Source organism: Toxorhynchites rutilus, chromosome 3, assembly GCF_029784135.1.
Source record: "Toxorhynchites rutilus septentrionalis strain SRP chromosome 3, ASM2978413v1, whole genome shotgun sequence".
Classification (NCBI taxonomy): Eukaryota; Metazoa; Arthropoda; class Insecta; order Diptera; family Culicidae; genus Toxorhynchites; species Toxorhynchites rutilus.
In genome coordinates, this window is record NC_073746.1 from 14,650,322 (window position 1) to 14,672,045 (window position 21,724).

The 21,724-nt window shown below is 36.7% G+C and overlaps 1 protein-coding gene across 6 annotated transcripts in view; it reads left to right on the plus strand.

Annotated features, from left to right (window-relative positions):
• Window positions 1-21,724, plus strand: part of LOC129774009 (eukaryotic translation initiation factor 4E-binding protein Mextli) — a 43,559-nt gene that overhangs the window by 17,690 nt on the left and 4,145 nt on the right. For 5 of the 6 annotated variants that reach the window (XM_055777691.1, XM_055777695.1, XM_055777693.1 and 2 more), the window contains 3 exons: window positions 3,707-4,190; window positions 4,255-4,696; window positions 4,764-5,726. In XM_055777691.1, the coding sequence (XP_055633666.1) occupies window positions 3,707-4,190; window positions 4,255-4,696; window positions 4,764-5,350 (1,513 nt within the window). In that variant the 3' untranslated portion in view covers window positions 5,351-5,726. Of the gene's footprint in view, window positions 1-3,706; window positions 4,191-4,254; window positions 4,697-4,763; window positions 5,727-21,724 lie in introns of those variants that run through there. The other variant, XM_055777696.1, reaches the window with a different exon arrangement.

Here is a 21,724-nt window from a genome sequence, read left to right on the forward strand (position 1 = left end):
AATTTGATCAAGTCAGTAACAATTTGAAATGCCGTGAAATGCAGTCCGTGACGTTTGACAGAAGACGCCAAAGTCATAATTGATTGTGTCACGATCACGAGCAGAATGATTATTCATATACGGGAACAAATATACGAATCGTCTTTTTGTAATCCTTCCAATCAGGGCTTCATGCTTTCCGATGTTTGTTTTGATAGCTATTATAGCTAAATTGCAATCTGACGTCAGCTTCATAAAGGATGCATTTCTTCCGAAATAGCAATTCAATAGCGACCAGAACTGGTTCGAGGGCAATCAATTTCTTTATCACTGTCAGCTCTTCATCGCTGAAGCTTATCTCGTGTTTCTTGCTCAGATCGAGCAGCGATTTTTGAACTGAAGTTCGAAGGTCGTACAATCGGCGCAACACTACCAGTTGTTTTTTTTTTCGATCATTTTTGGTCGGTGTTATGTCAGAGGGGACCAAGTCGCAAAATTAAAAATTTCGAGTTGTTGATCGCATTACGTTAAGCATGCTTTAAGCTACATACCACATTCATCAGTTTTGGAAAATCATGCATACAGCAGGAATAACGGATCGAAATCGTTTTGAATGATCAATGAAAACCCCTTACAGCACTAAACTTCAAGCTCGTTTTTCTCGAACCCATAAAAATGTTACATGGTCCGGTTTGACTTAACAACGACCAATTGATTCTCGAGTAATATTCCAGAGCGGCATAGAGGCAAATATTATTTATGGTGTAAAAAAGACAATTACCGAGATTACTGGTTATTGATTGTAGAATTACCGGTAATTCGGTAATGGAAAATGACCCGGTATTACCGGTAAAACCGGTTAACAATCCCTAGTGGAGCTCTATCCTTCTTACCGTATCCTTGAGGATTCGTAAAATAATTGAGCACTACTTGATGGGATCGTCCAATCTGACGAGCAATTTCTCTGATATCAACATTTTCTTGGTGAAATGCATCGATTTGTCTTTCTTCTCTCTCCGTGAGAACTTTTCCCTTTGACATTTTCCAGATTTATTGATCAAAACAACTAAAACAACGGAGAATGTCTTATATATAGCGAATTCGTTTTTGTTCAGTTTCAACCCCAGTGCCGCACTAACTGCTGTCAAAACGTTTTTTTATTCACTCAGTTTCGCACTAAGTGTCGCACTAAAGGGTGTGTCACATCAAATTGCATCACGGAAAAAACGCTGTACAAATTTAATTTTTAGGAATTATATCTTCAGCTTTCGCTTATAATCAGATAAGAGTGTATAGAACACGTTGGCCATGCTTCACTGTCAATTTTTCGTAAATTTGGAAAAATGTCGTCGAACGAAAAAGAGCGTCGTGAATCAATCTTGTGCACTCATTTCGAGAATCCGGAGTTGTCACATCGGGACATCGGTAAGGTGCTGGGAATCGTCCAATCCTCGGTCAGCAGAGTACTAAAACGATACTTCGAGAACCTAACCATCGACCGGAAGGTGAAGAACGGCAAAAATGGATGCTCCGTCAGTGAAAAAGATCACAAGCGCGTAGTTAAGCAGTTTAGACGTGATCCGAGAAGTTCGGTCCGGGATGTCGCCAATAAGCTGAATTTGTCAAGTTCATTCGTCCAGCGGACCAAGCAGCGGGAGGGCCTGCGTACATACAAAGTTCAGAAGGTTCCTAACCGCGACGAAAGGCAAAACATGGTGGGGAAGACGTGACCCCGGAAGCTGTACACCGAAATGCTGACGAAGCCGCATTGCCTGGTAATGGACGACGAAACCTACGTCAAAGCGGACTTTCGTCAGCTGTCGGGCCTGTTGTTCTTCTCCGCAGAGGACAAATTCAGCGTTCCGGAGGAGATTCGCAAGCAGAAACTATCCAAGTTTGCCAAAAAGTGCATGGTGTGGCAAGCGATCTGCTCTTGCGGAAAGCGGAGCGCCCCCTTCGTGATGACCGGCACGGTAAACGGGCAGGTTTACCTTAAGGAGTGCCTACAGAAGCGCTTACTACCACTATTGAAGCAGCACGAGGGCCCGACCATCTTCTGGCCGGATCTCGCTCCGTGCCACTATTCAAAGGACGTGTTGGAGTGGTACGAAGCCAACGGGGTCACCTTCGTGCCAAAGGAAATGAACCCGCCCAACGCGCCGGAGCTTCGCCCAATAGAGAAATATTGGGCGATTATGAAGCAGGCCCTCCGGAAGAACCCAAAAGTTGTCAAATCGGAGGCGGACTTCAAGAGAAAATGGATTTCTGTTCAAAAAAAAACTACAACCTGACGTTGTACAGAACCTTATGGACGGGGTAAAGAGGAAGGTGCGAGCATACGGGCTTGGGCTCGAAGTATGAATAAAAAGAAAATGCCAAAAGTTGTTTAATAGTTTTTATTTTACTGTCTAAAATTTTCAAAAGGATCGGTCTACTGGGCGAATTTCTACAGCGTTTTTTCCGTGATGCAATTTGATGTGACACACCCTTTAGTTCGCCCCGAAAGATGTTAGTTTCGCACTGAGATGTTTCACGGGTTAGCACTCGGGTTCACCAATACAACTATACTGAACTGTCAAGTTCCGAATATTGTTTTGGAAAATCTAAAAATAAAGACTATGAAAATAGAAAACCTGCTGCTTTTGCTTTTGTATTATTGGAATCGTAATCCAATTCGGATTCTGATTTTGAAGAGAAGAGTAGACGGCATTAAGCTACGTGTGCTTTCATTGGGAGGTGCAAATAATGATGGATATTCAGGTGGAATAAATTTCAAAATCAAAATTATGAATGAAAATTTACTTTAACGTATCGAATATTTATTTTATGTGATTAAATAAAAGTTTTTTTCCGATATCGCAGAATATTGAACGAAAACTGTGTCTAATGATGGTTTTATATTATAATAGTAATTATTTGTGGAACAAACAGGAAATGCATCGACAAATGGTTAAGTGAGTGTCAGAACTACATGTGTTAGGTAATCAAACAATATTAAGTAAAAATTTTCATTCAAACTTTTATATGTTTACACTGCACTTGGCCCTTCTGATCTGATGGAGAACAATTTACCTCCCAAGCACTAATATCACCACCAGACGTCGACACTGTACATTTGCCGTCGTAAATAAAAAACAAATCAGACTATATAACGCACACCAACAAACCACCGCATTCGTGAAACTGAAAACGTTTTTTTATTACAGAGTCAGTTTGGCACTGACTCAGTTTTAAAAACGAATTCGCTAATAAACTTGACACTTGAGCACTTAGCATTTAGTTAATGCTTAGCGCTTGCACACACACTTATGAAAAAACAGTGTATGGTAGTCACCAATACCAATACACAAGAATATAAATTGAATTATTGTTTACAGAATTTTGCAGAGCAGCAAGATCATGCCCTGGTCTTATAGCTCGTAGACATTTTATCATTCGATTGAAGTGATTATCATGAATTTATTGAACAAATGATCTCCAAACCAACGATAGTCCTACGTCAACCTTGCGGTTATACCAAAGATATAACCCACTTTCTCTTTTTCGAATAGTTGTAGTTTTGCAAGTATACACAAACAAAATTTATCAGAAGAAATAAGGTAGCGAGGGTGAAATACAGTATTTTATGTCAAGTGGGCGAAGTTATGCACAAGCTGAAATAAGGGAGCTTCACGGTACCTTCGAACCGTCCAAACTGCTATGTAATATAACGTTTGCCCTTTTTTAGTTACGCGAAGCAATTGATCGAAGACACAATCCGTCGTAATGCATCTCCGGTGCGACTGGAGACATCCCAGGATGGCTCGTGTAGTTCGCTCGCATCGTCCGCTTCGGACGAAATGATCCCCAGGCGGCAGATTTCGGATGGGTCAAACATTACAATGTCCGGCAATGCAGGCCAACGCAACTCGATGCTGTCCAATCAGAGCGCCTTTGTGCCAAATCAACAAATCTCGGGACCACAATCGGCTGCAGGTTTGAATCTTAACCTGGCCAACAATACCATGTACCAGCAACATCAGCAGCAGCAGCAGCAATATCCATCCCATCCGAAGCTGGTTCGAAACGGGTCCCAGAACAATGGGCAACAGTCGGGTATGTTGCTTCACAGCTTCTCAACGAACGATGCGTCTCTGGGGGAGTATAAGTACACCGTCAATATAGGCAGGCACAGCATCAAGATTACCGGAGATTGTTTCGAGCTGGTTAGGGTAAGAGCACTCTCATCTCGCCTCGACAGATGATTGGTCCTAATACGGCTGAATTATTTTTCAGGTTGCCAAACTGGTGTTGGATGACTACTTCAGCAGTAATGAATTCCTAGCCTCTGTAGAGATGGGATCCAGTTTTGATCTTCCAACCTCGTTGGCGTCACCAGTGACACCGATGGCTGGACAGCATCCGCTCATAACCGGCTCACCGTTTGTCGACAGTGGCGTCGGATTGGATGCTATGGCTGCTGGTATGGGAACGATGAATTTAAACTGTACCGAAGTGGATGACGATGTGTTCATCGTGGATCCACCAACTTTGACGGGTGGACTTAAATCCGGTGACAGCTCCAGCTCATCAAACTCAACGCTGGTCACTTCGACGCCCGTGAATAACGGTCTGAGCCGATCGAGAAGAAGCCATTTTTCGCGTAAGGACAGTGCACCGGAGGGCATAAAAGATGGCGCTGGCGCCACACCAGCTACGAAGGACGATTCTACACCAGGTAGGAGGCGCTTAGAAGTGTTCAATTATGCTGCTGTCACAATTTGTGTCTGTATTTATTTTTTTAGTGAGAATCGTTCACGAATACGAACGTTTGATCTACTATTCCAAATCTCCCCACTCATGGGCTCTACCACGTGACTGGTCGAAGATCTGCGAAAAGCTACCATTTATAGTACGAAACAAGGTAAACGATACCTTCGGATCGGAAGGCACTGATGATATAACGGGCAATCGTGACCGCCCAACTGGAACCCAGTGTATAAGTTGCGATGATTCACCCTCTAGCAATCTCATCACCACTGCAATCCTTCCACTTACCACTACTAATACCAATACTAACAAAAATGGCTGTGGTAATCACGATACTAACAACAATAACATTAACAGCACTAGTGATAAGAATGGTAATTTCAATGCTCACAGGGAGCGAAGGGCTCAGTATCTTGCGAAAGGTTTCTTGAATCGCCACGGGGCGCTCAGCACCAGTAGCTTCGATATGGCCATCTCGGCCGGAACGGGGCGCATTCAACATCACTTCCACAAGGGCAATACCCAATCGTTTCATCGATACAAGCTCATCCACAGCAGTGGTGGAAGCATTGAAAGTGCCATCCCGTATCGGCTGATCCGATACAAATCGACTGACGACTGAAACAATTCTTCCGTTCTCAAATTACGAAACCAAACTATTTCGTTTTTGTTATTTTATTGACCATTTGTTGGAACCTTGTTCCGAATGTTGATTTTTGACCCTTTGTGTTGAATCGAATCAGATCGGATCTCTAGACTTTGAATTTGTTTGTTACGACTCGAATGAAAAAATGAAATTATCGTTTTTAGTTGGTTTTATACGCCGATTTCTCGAAGGGTTTGTATCTAGTCTTAAAAACAATCAAACCAAAGTGATAAAAGCTGAATAACAGATGATTAACAGTTAATCGAATATCGATGCCTTCCAATATAGATACATATAATGTATTATATTTCACTCGAAAATGAATAAAATTTATTAACTATTACTAACCGAACACTGTATCATAGTTTTTAGTAGAATCATTTGTCGTTGTCGTTTGGAGTTCGGTAAATGTCTATCATCGCTGCATGTTCAATAAACCCACCTGCAAATGTTGTACGTTGCAAGTTACTAACGTCTAGCGTCTTCAGGTAAGTATTCATGATCATAATTGCTTTCATGGAATGAAAGGCTGTGTTGCTATATCAGAGCATTTTTCGCGATGAGTTAGTTTACATTTTATTGGCATTTAGTGTTTCCATTGCAACAGAACCAACTGGAATAACCGGCGAAATTTGTGAGATATTAGAACGAAAGTACGATAGAGTATTGACTACCTAAAATAAAATGAGGCAAGATCATGGAATTTCGTCACCAATCATGAAAAAATTGCAATACTTCTCGATTGCTAAATAAACCGATCAGAATTTTTATTATTGCGGTTTTTGAAATGTGATCAAATAGTCAGGTTCTTCAGTACCTTCTGTTTGCTTTTTTCGGGCGAGTAAAGCTAGCTCTTCAGAATGGTAAACAAAATAGGCGCAAAAGAAGAAGTGCTTCATTCCCGTATACATTTCACAGTGAAAACAAAATGGAATGTATTCGCGATGACAACGGTACGATGTCGACATCTGAATACGAAATTAGTTTTTAAGAAGGTTTACTACTCTCCAGTGCGTGGATGGGAGACTCCTGGGGCGGGTGTCATGGGTGTATCCTTGTAATCAAATCTTTGTGTTCGTTCTCCTACGAAAGATCAAATTTACCGAAACAAGAAATATGAAATTGAAGATACACCCATACCTCGCTTCGGCCGCAAAGCGAAAAGCCGTATAAGGAATCAATTATTCTAATACAAATTCATACAAATTCAACCAGATCGGTTCCAAATTTGTTAAATATGTAACGTGATTTATCATTCAAAATGCATTTAATTTTTTTTTATTTTTATTTCATTTAAATCAAAACTGCATTCGTAACATAAACATAAAACATACAATACATACAACATACATACATAAAAACCAACAATAATCTATAAAAAAATGAAACAATTTCATATTACACCTAATTTGTATGTTGCTTAAGTTATTGTATCGCAAATATTGTTTCACTTCTGTACAAAAGTGATTTTTGAACCAATCCTCAAATTTTGTTTTGCCGTTATAACGAAACATTTTAGACCGTAAATCGAAAACGTGCCTCAATTGAAGAGGTCTGTTATAGTGAAATGCCGTATAAAGAGCGGCCGTATAGCGAGGTATGGGTGTAAAACATCAGATGAAACGAACACAAAATCGCAGCATCTTGATCCATATCAACTTAGCAGCAGCTTTTCAGAACACATGTCAAAGTCAACAGAGTTAGTAGATTTACTTTCGATTGAACAAAGAACCAACGCTAGAAAGCATGCCGCAAATATTTTGACGTGGGACTACGTCTAACCGGAGTATATGAGGGTGAAATGAAAACCTAAACACAGAACATGCAGGAAAAAATTAAAGTTACATTTCATTAATTGTGATAGACGCGTAGAAATATTTCCTATCAATTGATGCAAACATCTTCCCGATCTCTTAAGAAATGTTCGAGTTCTAAGCATTCGGAATTCGAACATTTCTTAAGAGATCGGGAAGATGTTTGCATCAATTGATAGGAAATATTTCTACGCGTCTATCACAATTAATGAAATGTAATTTTCCATGAGATAAACAGTTGGATAACTGTAAAATGTCAAGAGTTATCTAAACGTCCTAACTGCCAAGTTTTGATTGGCCCGACTTACGGTTCCCCCAACACAGACTTCAAAATCAATGTGCCTGAGGGAATCCGCTTTGACAATACATGCAAGTCGGGGGTATTTTTGTTCCCACCGAAATGTGTTTCCCTAAGATGAATTTCAAAACAAAGATGCCTGGGAGAATTCGCATTGCAAATATGTACTGCGAGTACCGTTTTGTCTCATATTCCGAACACTTAAGCTTTGATGGCCATTGAACAGTGTCTCATTACTCAAAATGGTACTCTTTCGCGAAATTAATTTGATTTTTGTATATAATAGAGCCTTATTTTTCATTTGACTAAAAAAAATTGATTTACCAATACATATTTATGGTGAAAAACTAAAAATATGTTTAATCACTTTTGTCTCAAATTCCGAACAGCAAAAATGCATTTTTTTAAATCATAACTTTTAAACTACTGGACCTGGTTAATTAGTTAGTCTTTTTTGCAAAAATGTTATGCTAGCAAGAACAATTGGATTTTGCTTTTGTAATTATTGATTGTATTGTTTCTTATAGTTTACATGGTTTCGGGACCAAGGGCGCTATAACGGTATCGATACCTGTAAATGATGTTAAAATGAAGTCTATTGCCCAAAGAAAGTCAGGGGTTTGAATATTAAATTATTTATAACATTAAAGTTCAGCAAATTTTAATTTAAAAATTAAGTTTTCGCAATTTGAATCATGCGTAGAAACTTGATTCATATTCCGAACACTAATTTTAATGAAGATTTCTGCATAAACATCATTTTATTTAATCCATTTATTGTAGATTCTTACCATTTCTAGCACTTAACATGAAAACAACAAAAAAAAATACAAAAATTGAAAAATTAACGATGCTTGTTATCATTTTGTTTTGACCGTCACTTTGTTGCAAATGTCTAATATTATAAATTATAGGCTGTATCGATACCTATAAATGATGTTAAAATGAAGGCTATAACCCAAAGAATTTCAGGATTTTGATTACTCAATTATTAACATCAAACGTTCAGTAAATTTACATTTGAAAATGAAGTTTTCGGAATTTGAGTCATGCGTAGAAACATGATTCATATTCCGAACACTACTTCAATATTAATTTTAATGAAGATTTCTGCATAAAAAATAATTTTTTGACGTAGGACTACACTGAAGTCGTTTTCTACGCGTTTTTTTTTTTCATATGCGGTTTTCTTTTACGCGGTATGTGGAATTTACGCGGTTTATTTTTACGCGGATTTCGGAATTCACGCGGTTTTTTACGCGGTTGTTTTACGCGGATTTCGAAATTTACGCGTTTTTTTCAACGCGGGACGCATTAACCGCGTGAAAATAAATATGCTAATTAATGTGACATTTCACGAAATGAGTTTGTATTGTATCACTGATTAGTAGCTGAGAAATTAAAGAAGATACAGATAGCAAAAAAATTGAGGTAATCAATTGTTAGAGTATGGGTTGCAATTCAAACTACTAATTCACTGTTTGTTAGATTTTTACACGGATTTTGAAAATTACCCAGTTTATTTTTACGCGGTTTTTGTTTACGCGGCACTTATCCCCGCGTATAAAGCGACTCCAGTGAACGTCTAACCGGAAGATATGGGGGGTAAAATGAAAATCTAGGCACTGAACAAGTAGGAAAAAATGAAAGATTCTGAACGCTTCTATCTCGAGCATTTCTTAATAGGTCACAAATGTGTTTGCGTCAATCGATAGGAAATATTTCTACGCGTCTGACACAATGAATAACATTTCATTTTTCTTGAGACAAACAATTGGATAATTGTGAAATGTCAAGCATTGTCCAAACGCATTGTGTGCATCGTTTTGATTGGTCCGATTTGTGCTCCTCAAATGGCTCCGACCAAAACGAGCAACCAGAGTAATAGCGGAATATAATTTGGGTACAAATGAAGAATCATATTGCACACCACTCCCACTTGTGATTCTATCGCAAATAGAATGATATTAATTTGGCTGTTGCTTTCCAAAACCTTCATTCTTTTCTAACCGCGGAGCAGAACGGATGTGCTAAGGTCATCGTTTCATCATGGAGCGGCAGCAACGACAGGAGAGGCTGGAGCAGTGTCATGAGCGGCAGGAGCGTAGCGATGGCAACGAGTTTTAGTTGCGTGGCGCTCATACTCTAAGGGTGGGTTTAGACTAGTGATATATTCATGTGAAGAAATATGATGAGATTTATAGAAATCGCATCAACCGTGAACTTCTATAAAGAATATATTCATATTTTCGGTGAATTTATTCACCTAAAGTAGAACTGCATCCAACTTTAGTGATTTCTCACCAGTGAGAAATTCACAAGCGTTTACATATGCTGAATTTATTCAAGTTATATATACCTCGAATAAGTGTATCATATTTATTCTCACCCGTTTACACCTATTTTCACGTGAATAAATCCATCTATAGCTATAGATCTCCCTAATGTAAACCCGCCATAAGAGCTTCCGCAGACTGCAGACATTTTATCGGACGGTAGTTTTGTACGGTTTGAGCTAGCGCAAACACCGACCCAACTGAATCGATGCATTGTGCGTGTGCGTATGAATATCTTTCCGTACTGATCAAGAAGCCGATCAAACTATTGGACGATAAAATGTCTGCATTTTGTGAAGACTTCAAGGCCATTGTTCCACGAATATCAGCAGCAACAACCGCCGTGTTTTCATCAAATAGACAACCGTTATCCGTAGTTATGAATTTGCTAACGCAAACATTTCATCATTGGTTTTGACTGTCACTTTTTTGAAAATGTCTAATATTATAAATTATAGGCTGTATCAATACCTGTAAATGATGTCAAAACGAAGCCTATACCTCAAAGAATGTCTGTGTTTTCATTATTCAATTATTTATAACATAAAAGTTTAGTAAATTTACATTTAAAAGTGAAGTGATCGGAATTTGAGACTGTTCGGAATATGAGACAAAACGTACTTCTAAATTGAGAAGCCTGGGAAAATCGTCATTTAAGACACTAGAGGTGAATGCACTTTCGCGGTTCGAAAACTACGTAAACATGAGAGATGCAATTATTTCAGAGTGAAAAGAAAAAAAGTAAAAATACAATGATCGTTTGACAATTCTTCCTTTCACATGTTTTGGTAGTCCTTGGCATCATATCGAAGGTAAAATGACGGTGGTCAAATTTACTTGTAACGAAGAATATTATCTATTACAATGCATGAATTAATCTTACATGGCAACTGTTCAACCTTTTTTACTTACAAAGCAAATATGTTGAAATCAATTGAATTCGAAAATTGTTTCATTCAAACGATAATTTAATCAATACAATACAAATGCTTTTTAAGACAACGGTAGTCCCACGCCAACCTTGTGGTTATCACTCCTATTACGTATTTCGATCGATTCGAAATATTTCGAACGACTTGATAAAATTCGAGTTGTTTTTGCATTTCGTTCAATCTGTTTCTCTTCCAACATTAAATAGGCAAAACGTTAGAAACAGGAAATGCGAAATTATAACTCGAAAGAAATAACAGTTTCGAACGAAATGGGAATTGGGAATACAGAATAGAGTGCCTTCAGTAACTGCTGGCTTTCCGAAATGTCGTCCTAGAAATTTTCCAGTTTGGGAATCAACGTTTTCAGTCCACTCTCAGATGCTGCTGTCTTGCTTGAATTGGTTTCGAGTTTGCGGCTGCGACTGTGAAAAGCGAGTAAACAGATTTAATAGTTAAAAAAAAATATCCTTCACTGTGGATTGCTGGAGCTGGAGCGTTATCGAATATTGTAAACTTCATGACACTTCATGGAATCTGTAGCATAACTCTCCATTTAGTGATTTTTTTCCTGTATTATAGTTACTTTCAACACATTTGGCTGGTTCGTCACATTACTTCCACTTTTTTGAAGAATGTCGGAAATAAGATTTAGTTTTAATGACGTTACTCAAATTAGCAACCTTTTCCCCATCCAAAACGAAAAAAAATCATAAAGCAACATTTCAATTTAAATGTTACTCGGGTGACAATTCGTCAAGTTTTAGTAAAAAAATCCTCATAAAGAGGGTTTAAAAGGTTAACGCTCCTCATCTTACACCATCTCACATCGGAAGACGTCTGAGTTTTGCCAAAGCTTACATTAATCGACTGTGGGACATGATATGTTGTGACAAAGAATCTTTCCAAAAGAATACATTTTGCTATATACCATAACGAAAAGTTCTTAATGTATTGGTGATCTTCACTGACGGAAACAAGATCAATTTGGATGGTCCTGATGGTTTCAATGGGTGCTGGCGTAATCGGCCTGGAATAAAGGGGAATATTACAAGTTTGCAAAAAAATATTTTCTGTGGGTGGCAATATAGTTGTTACGGCCTTAGTTATAACAGATAAACCAACCGCAAAGTCTTGAAATTAGTAAGAATTTTGTATGAATAAGACAGAAACTTGAAATAGATTTTTGTTTAAAAATTTGACTAAAGGGGTCTGATCACTTAATTCTGGAAAAGGGGTCTATTACCCAAAATAGTTTGAGAACCCCTGGCATAGATCATTTCTCTTGAGCGTCTTATTGATGGGTTTAAGTGGTTGTTTAACTGCCCGAAGCGGTTTGGAACAAATTTTTTCCACCACTTGGGTGCTCCACTGCTTCATCGCAATCTGTAGGAACCTCACGACGGCGGGCTCAATTTGAGGGAACTCTTATACTCCGACGAGAAACGAAGATATAGTTATGAAGTCATGAGCTTTCAGATAGTTTCTATATCATTCTAAGGTTCCGGTGGTTATGTATTGCTTGTCCGACTACGACTGCATCGGTTTTCTTGCATCTATAATCGCGTTTTGTTCACATAAACTGGTTCCCAAATTCAAATTGTACGTTTTTAGCAGTCCTAAAAAACTCTTAGAAGTCTTTGGGTAAGAAAATTATTGAAACAACATTCCAAGTGTAGCGAAAAAAATATTTTCTGTAGTTGACAAAATAGTTCCTACTGATTTATAAAGAACTAGTTGACCCGGCACTCGTTGTTCTGCCATATAATGTATTTCTAGAGAATATTTTGGTTGGTAAAAAAGACGGGTGGGTAATGTCGGGGACATAACCGGAGTGACGTAGGACTATACAAAGGGGACAGCTTTTGTTAAATATATATTTTAAATATATTGTTTTATTTTCTTCTCCTACGTGAATACCTACCTATCCACCTGAAAAATGGATTAGTTTACTGTTTATTCTTTATGAATATGTTGATGGTTCTGAAAAGAACCTTTGGTGTTGTGTTTTTCACTCGATATTCCCATCTTGTTCGGTTAAACCTTCCTGTTTAGCTATTGCGTTTGCCACTCGCCACAGCTTTCACAGTTGAAAATTTCTTCCCATCCAGCTTGTGACATATTTTACAGTAAATTACATTCAATGGCACGTCGCATTACCACCACTCAGTATCGGATTGGAGGTAATTTTAACCTGTAATTGAACATTTGCGATGACAGTGGTACAGTGTCGACTTTCAATGTGGGGTCATAATTTGGACCCCGAACTCTATGTTTACAAAAATGTCCAACTAAATATGTCGCATTACAGGTCCATCCAATTAGCTAAATGTCGAGATAAGTGTAAATTACTGTACTTTCAATCTAGAAGCAATTTAAGAATTGGTGAAAATCAATAAGCTCAGAACAACTGCCAAATTCACATACTCATCATATTCTGGCAAACAAATTATGAAAAAATCAATTTGTGTTTTATTATTATTTTGGATATTGTTTCAGAAAGCATTGAACTGTATTTCCTAAACTCTTTTTTTGGAAGGTTTAATGGCCCTGAAAAGCGCCTTGTTTTATGGAATGGTTCCAATTTAGAAAACTTAGTACTCGTGGTTTTGAAAAAAAAACCATTTCGAACGCCCTCGATGCCGCCTTGTTCTGGATTTGCCACCAAAGCAGTTTGTATAAAGAACAAACTTTTTTCTTCTGCTACCTGATGCCGTTTTGCGATTGCGTTTGCCACTCGCCACTCGCTGCAACTGCCTGTTGTTGTCTTGATATGTTCTGTTCTGAATGCGGTTTTTCTTATCGTCGCGAGCAGCTTTACCAGCCAACTCGATCACTTCGGCGACCGAAACTATATAACGCCGGCTAGGTGGACTGGTGCACTGGTACTAACGCGCTCGGCCTAGCTACCCTTGCGGGGAACAGATCAACACGGTTCGAGCGGGTTTTTGCCTTTCCCTTCATTTTCCTCCTTTACCATGTCCAGACATGGCTGCTTGGGTTGGTTTGTTGATGTGTACGATTTGAATGAGTATGATCGTTACGGAAGGAAGGAAGGTATTGTATTATAGAGACTTTAAACTTTTGCAGTTCATTCGATGTTGTCCAGTCGGTGTCCACACAAAGAATGATCGTTACGGCAGCGGAGCGGGGATTTTTAAGCTGACTGGCTGGTAGAGAATTACGCATGTGTGAGACTGCGACCAATGTTTCGTTCATTTTTTCTTTTTCCTTTCCAATCGTGCTTCATTCTATTTCGCTGCTGCTCTGGTTGCCCGTTTTGGTCGGTACGATTTGAGGAGCACAAATGGACCAATCAAAAATGGGCACATAGTGCATTTTGACAATGCTTGATATTCACAATTATTCAATTATTTATCTCAAGAAAAATGAAATGTTATTCATTATGATAGATGCGTAGATATATTTCCTATCAATTGCTGCAAACACCTTTGCGATCTATTGAGAAATGCTCGAGTTATAAGCGTTCCAAATCTTGCATTTTTTCTTACTTGTTCAGTGCCTAGATTTCCATTTCACCCCCTATATCTTCCGGTTAGACGTAGTCCTACGTCAAAATAACGAATATACTGATCAGCCATTCTCCCGTGATGATGAGTTATACGTATTTCGAACGCCCTCGATGCCGCCTTGTTCTGGATTTGCCACCAAAGCAGTTTGTATAAAGAACAAACTTTTTTCTTCTGCTACCTGATGCCGTTTTGCGATTGCGTTTGCCACTCGCCACTCGCTGCAACTGCCTGTTGTTGTCTTGATATGTTCTGTTCTGAATGCGGTTTTTCTTATCGTCGCGAGCAGCTTTACCAGCCAACTCGATCACTTCGGCGACCGAAACTATATAACGCCGGCTAGGTGGACTGGTGCACTGGTACTAACGCGCTCGGCCTAGCTACCCTTGCGGGGAACAGATCAACACGGTTCGAGCGGGTTTTTGCCTTTCCCTTCATTTTCCTCCTTTACCATGTCCAGACATGGCTGCTTGGGTTGGTTTGTTGATGTGTACGATTTGAATGAGTATGATCGTTACGGAAGGAAGGAAGGTATTGTATTATAGAGACTTTAAACTTTTGCAGTTCATTCGTCTCTAGCCTTGAGAAAGGCCCTTTGAAAACTCTACTCTACTCCAGCGCTACCACCTCCGCCCTCTTGCCTTGAGAAAGGCACTCGATCCCTCGCCGTCCAGCTCGTCCAGCAACGATGTTGTCCAGTCGGTGTCCACACAAAGAATGATCGTTACGGCAGCGGAGCGGGGATTTTTAAGCTGACTGGCATAGTGCATTTTGACAATGCTTGATATTCACAATTATTCAATTATTTATCTCAAGAAAAATGAAATGTTATTCATTATGATAGATGCGTAGATATATTTCCTATCAATTGCTGCAAACACCTTTGCGATCTATTGAGAAATGCTCGAGTTATAAGCGTTCCAAATCTTGCATTTTTTCTTACTTGTTCAGTGCCTAGATTTCCATTTCACCCCCTATATCTTCCGGTTAGACGTAGTCCTACGTCAAAATAACGAATATACTGATCAGCCATTCTCCCGTGATGATGAGTTATACGTACGTGGGAAAAACTCTCTTTTATATATAAAGATGAAGGAGCTTTGCGGAGTCAGAATAACGTTCTAGTCGTTTTAATATGACGCTCAATTGTTGTACATGCGTGCCGAGTTTTGCCGTCAGCCAGAGCGTAGCAGTTGTTGATCTGGGTCTCGGGGTACTTGTACGGTTGCCTCCACTGGTGCTAACGGTTCGTAAGCCCTATCTGCGAATGAACTGCTCAGCCGTACTGAGCTTTGTTTCAACGCATCGGAATGGGGCTGTCCACATACCACGTGGACAACTTTAGGAGGGGTAGGGGGTAAGACAATGTCCACGCTTGTCCACGGAGAGGGGGGAGGGGGTATAGATCGAGTCCACGTGGACAGTTTCAAAACTCTTCGTATTTATAAATAAACGGTTGAGCCGCCTGAGAGCGCTGTCCAGTCAAACGTTCATAATTTTTCTCATATCATTGATCTTTTTCAGTGTAATCTGTATTATAAAAATATCTCACGTAAACTGTTAATGACCAAGCTATTTCCTATGATCGAACTTTTATAGTTACGGGGTATGTATAGACACTCATAGTTCAAAACTATAAAAATTAATCGATTCCATAATGGTTGAGATTTCATGATAAGCGTAAATAATTTTTCATCATACATAATTTTACATACACTTTGTTATATCTCGAGAACAGTTAGTCTTAGGATAATAATGTCTGTATAGTTTTTCAGTTTTGTTTTCGATTTTTTTTCAGAATTGCGTGTAAAATTATTTTTCCAAAGTATTTTAATCTCATCAATTTCTACTAGTTGTCAAAAAATTGAGCCAGCGTTCTGATAAAAATATACGTGGAATTAGGTAGCTGATTCGGAATATTGCATGAGGTGATAGAGGATCATATTTGACGAAAAAATTCTACGCATTTGGTCAATTCTCAACTAGTGTTGTTGAACTTTTCTTGAGTCTTGAACTGACTCTAATTTAGAAAGTACGTCACTTAGAATAATTGTGCTACTCATTTGAAAAATAAGAAAATTTTGCGTAGAATGCAGTTGTAAAACATTTAAATTAATGGAACCAAGTAACTTTTAGAGGTAAAGAAGAAACTTAAATTTTTGTGCTTTTATAGGTTTTTATAAATTTTCCACACATGCATGATAAACTGGATTGTTTTTATCCACCAAATTGAAGCTGTCCAACCATTCTACAATTCTTTCCTCGACACTACACTGTTATCCTTCCTGTTATCTTGCAAAAATTTAAATGATTCACAACATAATTTATGCCCAGTTTTCTCAAATGAAAACAATTGAATCGTGCTAAGTAGTGTAGTTTTTGAATTAAAGTCAGTTTAAGGCAAAACAACGGTCTCAAGGGAAAGTTTAATAATTCTTTTGACCATATTTTTTGATTTTTTTGATTTGACCATAAGCGTGGAAGATTTTTTCATCAAATACGATTCTCTATCACCCGAAATTTTTCGGATCAGCTACCTAACATCTTGTATATAACAATATTTCAAACAGATATAATAGTTTTCGATACTTTATACAATTTATGACAAAGTTTGTTCAGCAGTTTAAACATGTCTTCATGTTTTTGAGGTATCAATTAACTTTCTATAAAATAATTGATTTCACAAGAACTTATTTCAATCGGGCAGCAGATTTCAAACCAAAAATGTACAAATTTAAAAAAATGGGGAGGATCGGGGCAGCGACTGATTAATTTGGCGTTAAATTGTTCTTTAGTAAACTGTTCGAATTTGATAAGTGATGTTTTGATAAGGATTTAAGTGGAGGGAAACCAAAAAGCAATACAAATAACTTTTCGGGCAAGGTTAGTGAAAAATCAATGAGTCGTGAGTTTTCTGATGTATATCCCGACTGTGCATTCCGTCCGAAACCATTGTTTTGTTCGAGATATAATTTTTTCATTCCCTATTTTTTTGCCCATTTAATGTTCGAAGAGATGCAGATTGAACGAAATGCAAAAACAACTTTAACGGAATACAGAATGGAATTTTATCAAGTCGATCAAAATATTTCGAATCGATCGAAATACAGAATAGGAGTGGTAGTTTTTCCCCGCGAGCATTTTGAAAGCCATCTAGACACTCAATGAAGAATGGTCAATAAGCAGTTGAAAGATTAAAAAAATATACATTGAAAACATTTCTAATACGCTATTGGTGCCCTTTGAAAATTCCCGGAACTATTGCGGAAAAGGTTTCTCATTGCGCTGATGACTTAAAGTGAAGCGAATGTGTAAATGAATCGACATTTCCTGTGACCAATCGTACTCCGGAGTGGGCAAAAAACTACACTCGACAAAAAAATAGAGGAGCAACATCGAAAATTATGAGTGATTTTTGAAACGTTATAACTCTGTTATAAAATAATGCATTCGTCAAAGCAACAACTGGACCTTGTATAGAATATTTTCAAGTTTGCAGTTGGCAGATTTGACCATCGATTTGCGGTGTGTTTATTATTTCATGAAATATTTTTGATTCAAAATTAAAGGATAAACGGATCATTCGATAGAGAATAGCTCTGTAGGAAATAGTTCTACTGGTACTTTCTATGAATCAAATGAAAGCGAAATAATTAGCACAGCAGTGGAACTCCATACAATTCACTGACTAAAAAGTGTTCACATTTTCATCGCTTGTTTACGTGAAGAATATAATTTTTTCAGGCACACTTGATTTGAGAGTGTATCGATTTCTAGCTGTCCTGACGCAAGGTCTTTAATGAAGAATGAGAAGATGGGAAGGTTCATATAAACATGTTTATAATTACATAAGTTTATTTAAATATTAATATTGCCCTTATTTAACTATTCAGTGCAATTTTATCAAAATTTGAAAGAGAAATTAAAAAAGGATTTTTTTTTTCAATATTTTGCTAAGATGGTTATGAAAAATCCATGATTACCCTTGCTTTATTACTTACGCCACCCCTCCCCCCCCACATTATTTGTTAATTTTTCCTGCTTTTCGTTCTTTGACCTATCATTTTGACAATTCAATTTGAGAGGTTTAAAATTTCGACAAGATAGAAATTTGGTGTGAAAGAGCGAATTGTGGAGAATTAAGTCGCAAATTCTCTAAGCTTTATAATTAAAGTTTTTCTGTAGTATTGAAGTTGATTCATAGAAGAATAAGATTTCATTTTATATGACGATTTTTGAAATAGACTCAATGGTTGTAAAGTTATGATGTTTTGGAAGAAATCTTACTTACTTAATCAGCAAAAGGCCCCAGTGGCATGTGCTGTACACAAAAGTCGTCTCCATTCACATGAATTTCATTTTTTTTCCAATTCTTAACTTTCAAACTTATTTCAAGGTTCAACATATCATATCTTTCCATTAATCCGCAAACATGCCTAGTAGTAACTTAAAAAGACCAAACTCATAAACGACATAAAGAGTCTTCGATTGTGTATTTTTTATATATTTTTCACAGTTTCACAGTACCATTTGCTTATTGGCGCTTTTTTAGTTGGAGTGCCTTTTAATTGGCGGTTCGCCAGTTGGAGCACACGCCCAACAAAAAGCAATCCTCCGTCATAATTGTATGTCAGTTTTACTCTGTTGTTCCAATACCATTTTTATTGAAGGGTATTTGCACGTTAAACTCAAAAAATGAAGGCACTGTATAAAAGTATTTAGTTTTGCATTATGTTTTACAAATTTATTCGTTTGAAAATATTTATTAATATATATACATATATAAAGTGAATTATATCACATTCACTATTCAAGGAAGTTAATGATATTTTGTAGCATCAATCCAAATGCAGTAATCCTAATTATTATTATGGCCGCACTAAAAGACATGAACAACAAAAAGAAAAACGCGAACTTTGAAATTTGTGAACTATTGCCATTTCATGCCAAACTGATATAGTGCTTTTCAGATTTTCGTGAAAATTGGTAGCTTGTTTTCGTTATGGTAAAACATTGAACCTGTATTATTTTTTTTTGGGTGATTCGATTTTGTTCACTTTTTCCCAAAAATTACTTTTATCAAAAACTCATAACTTTTGTACCACTAAGCCGATTCAGATGATCAATACATTTGAAGTTAATTAGCTAGTCTTTTTTTTTTGGAGAAATATCAAACTTGCAAGAAATTAGAATTTTGTTTTCGTAATTCTTGATTGTATCCGTTTTTATAGTTTACATGGTTTCGGCACCAACGGCGCTATATTTTTCTATATTTTTTTTATACTGAAATTTTTTTTACACATTCACATTTTTTATTAAAAATTAGATATGTTCTTTTTTCTTTTTTGAGTTATAATTTTTTAAAGTTAACCGATAGTTCGGAATATTAATTTCTTCCCCTTTTTCCTATTCTCAAAAATTCATAACATTTGAACTGCTAGAGCGATTCAGATGAACGATATATCAAATTAAAGCCTAGAATTTTTTGGAAAAATATTGCACTAGCGAAAAAAAATTGTTTTCGTGATTAATAATTGTATCTGTTTTCTTTTTTAAAAATAAAAATTATTTTTTTGCAAGTGTGAAATTATTGACTTAAATTAACTATGTCGATTATCTGAATCGGTTCAGTAGATCAAAAGTTATGATTTTTTAAAAAACGTCATTTTTGGAAAATAGGAGAAAAATTATTTTTTGAACCATCAATTAAATTTGAAAAATTATAATTTAAAAACGAAGAAGAACACATTTTAGGATATGTTATCTAAAAAATCCTCAGCTTTCGAGAAAAAATATAAAAAAATATAGCGCCCCTGAATGAAAACTATAAAGAACAATTACGACCAATAATTAAGAAAACAAAATTATTTTTGTTTTACAAGTATAGTATTTTTTCAAAAAAACCTAGCTAACTGGCCAATTCGATATGTCGATCATCTGAATCGGTTTAGTAGTTCAAAAGATATGAATTTAAAAAAAATATTTTTGGAAAAAAGGGGAAAAACTAGATTTTTTGAACCACCCTAAAATGGAATGGAATCGAATATTTAACGATAAGGAACAAAACTACCAATTTACACGAAAATTTGAGAACCACTATGTTGGTTTGGCATGGAATATATATAATACTAAAAAAATATAGTTGGTTAATTTCACCTGCAACTAAAAAGCTGATTACTAGAAACTAATTGACGTTAACGTTTCATTGCCTTGTAAATTCAGGATACAATACCAACAGAGGGTATTTAAAAAAATATAAATGGCTTTTTACGGGGTGTGTTCGAAACTGAAAAAAAAGAAATTAATTCAGAAATCATATTTTTATGTTGTTTTTAAGCGTACATACATCATTTAGTCGTATAATTATTGTGTCATTCAATTTATTCCGATGAGAATGCTTTAAAATATTTCAACTGATGCTCTTACCACATTTTAATTTTTTTATTCAATGTTCAGTTTCTATGGCGAAGCTTCATTCGTAAATTACATATTTGTCATCATTGGTGGAATACGACCATAAATGTTGTTCTGAATAGCACAGCAAGTTATGATTACAATACATATGGGTTTATTTTGATAATGCATTATACATAAACCGATAAAAATGCATTATAATATTAGTCCACAGCGTTTCAGCGTCTATATGTATATTTTACTCAATTTTCAGTTCGTAATTTCTATCCCATTCGCCGTGTTTATCATGATGATGCTAACATTAATAACATTATATACGAACCTCCCACCTTATATATGATGTCTCCCACCCTTTTAGAGACATCTCAACATTATGTTCAATTTTTAGAGCGTAAACCATCTGTCAATTTTTTCACTGTTTACATTTTCTTGCCACAAATCGTTGCCACTTTTTTCTCTCAAGTTCCACTTCTCTTCTCTGTAATCAGGTTGATTGGATTGTAATTGTGAATATATTTTCAAAATTTATAGAAACAATCTAAAGCAATCTAAAAACGTTTTATCTTTTCTTGCAATTACTTTTGTCTACAACGCATATACACATTCAACTAAAATATGTACGTACGATATCCACGATTTATATCGATTTATATCGAAAGTACAGGCGTTTTGAAATCGCTTATAAATTTCGACCCTTTACTCCTCAATCCTTTATCAAATGAAGATCTTTAGATATCAGTGCATGCGCTCTATTCCATATTTACTTATCTTAAAATTCTATTTAATTGATACAAAAAAAATCTATGCACAAAAATTGTTCTGTTTGTTTTTGTGCGCTTCATAAACTCGAAAAGTTCGCCGTTGATGGAGCTCATATTATGACACAATATAAAATCCACTCCAAGGATTGTTGTTGCTATTGCCAACCGCTCAGGAAGCTTTAAGATTTTCAGATGGAATAAGCAAACTTCTGAAGTAAAGCTGTGAGCGTAAATCAACTTTCTAGTATTGAATTCGTTTTTCTATGTG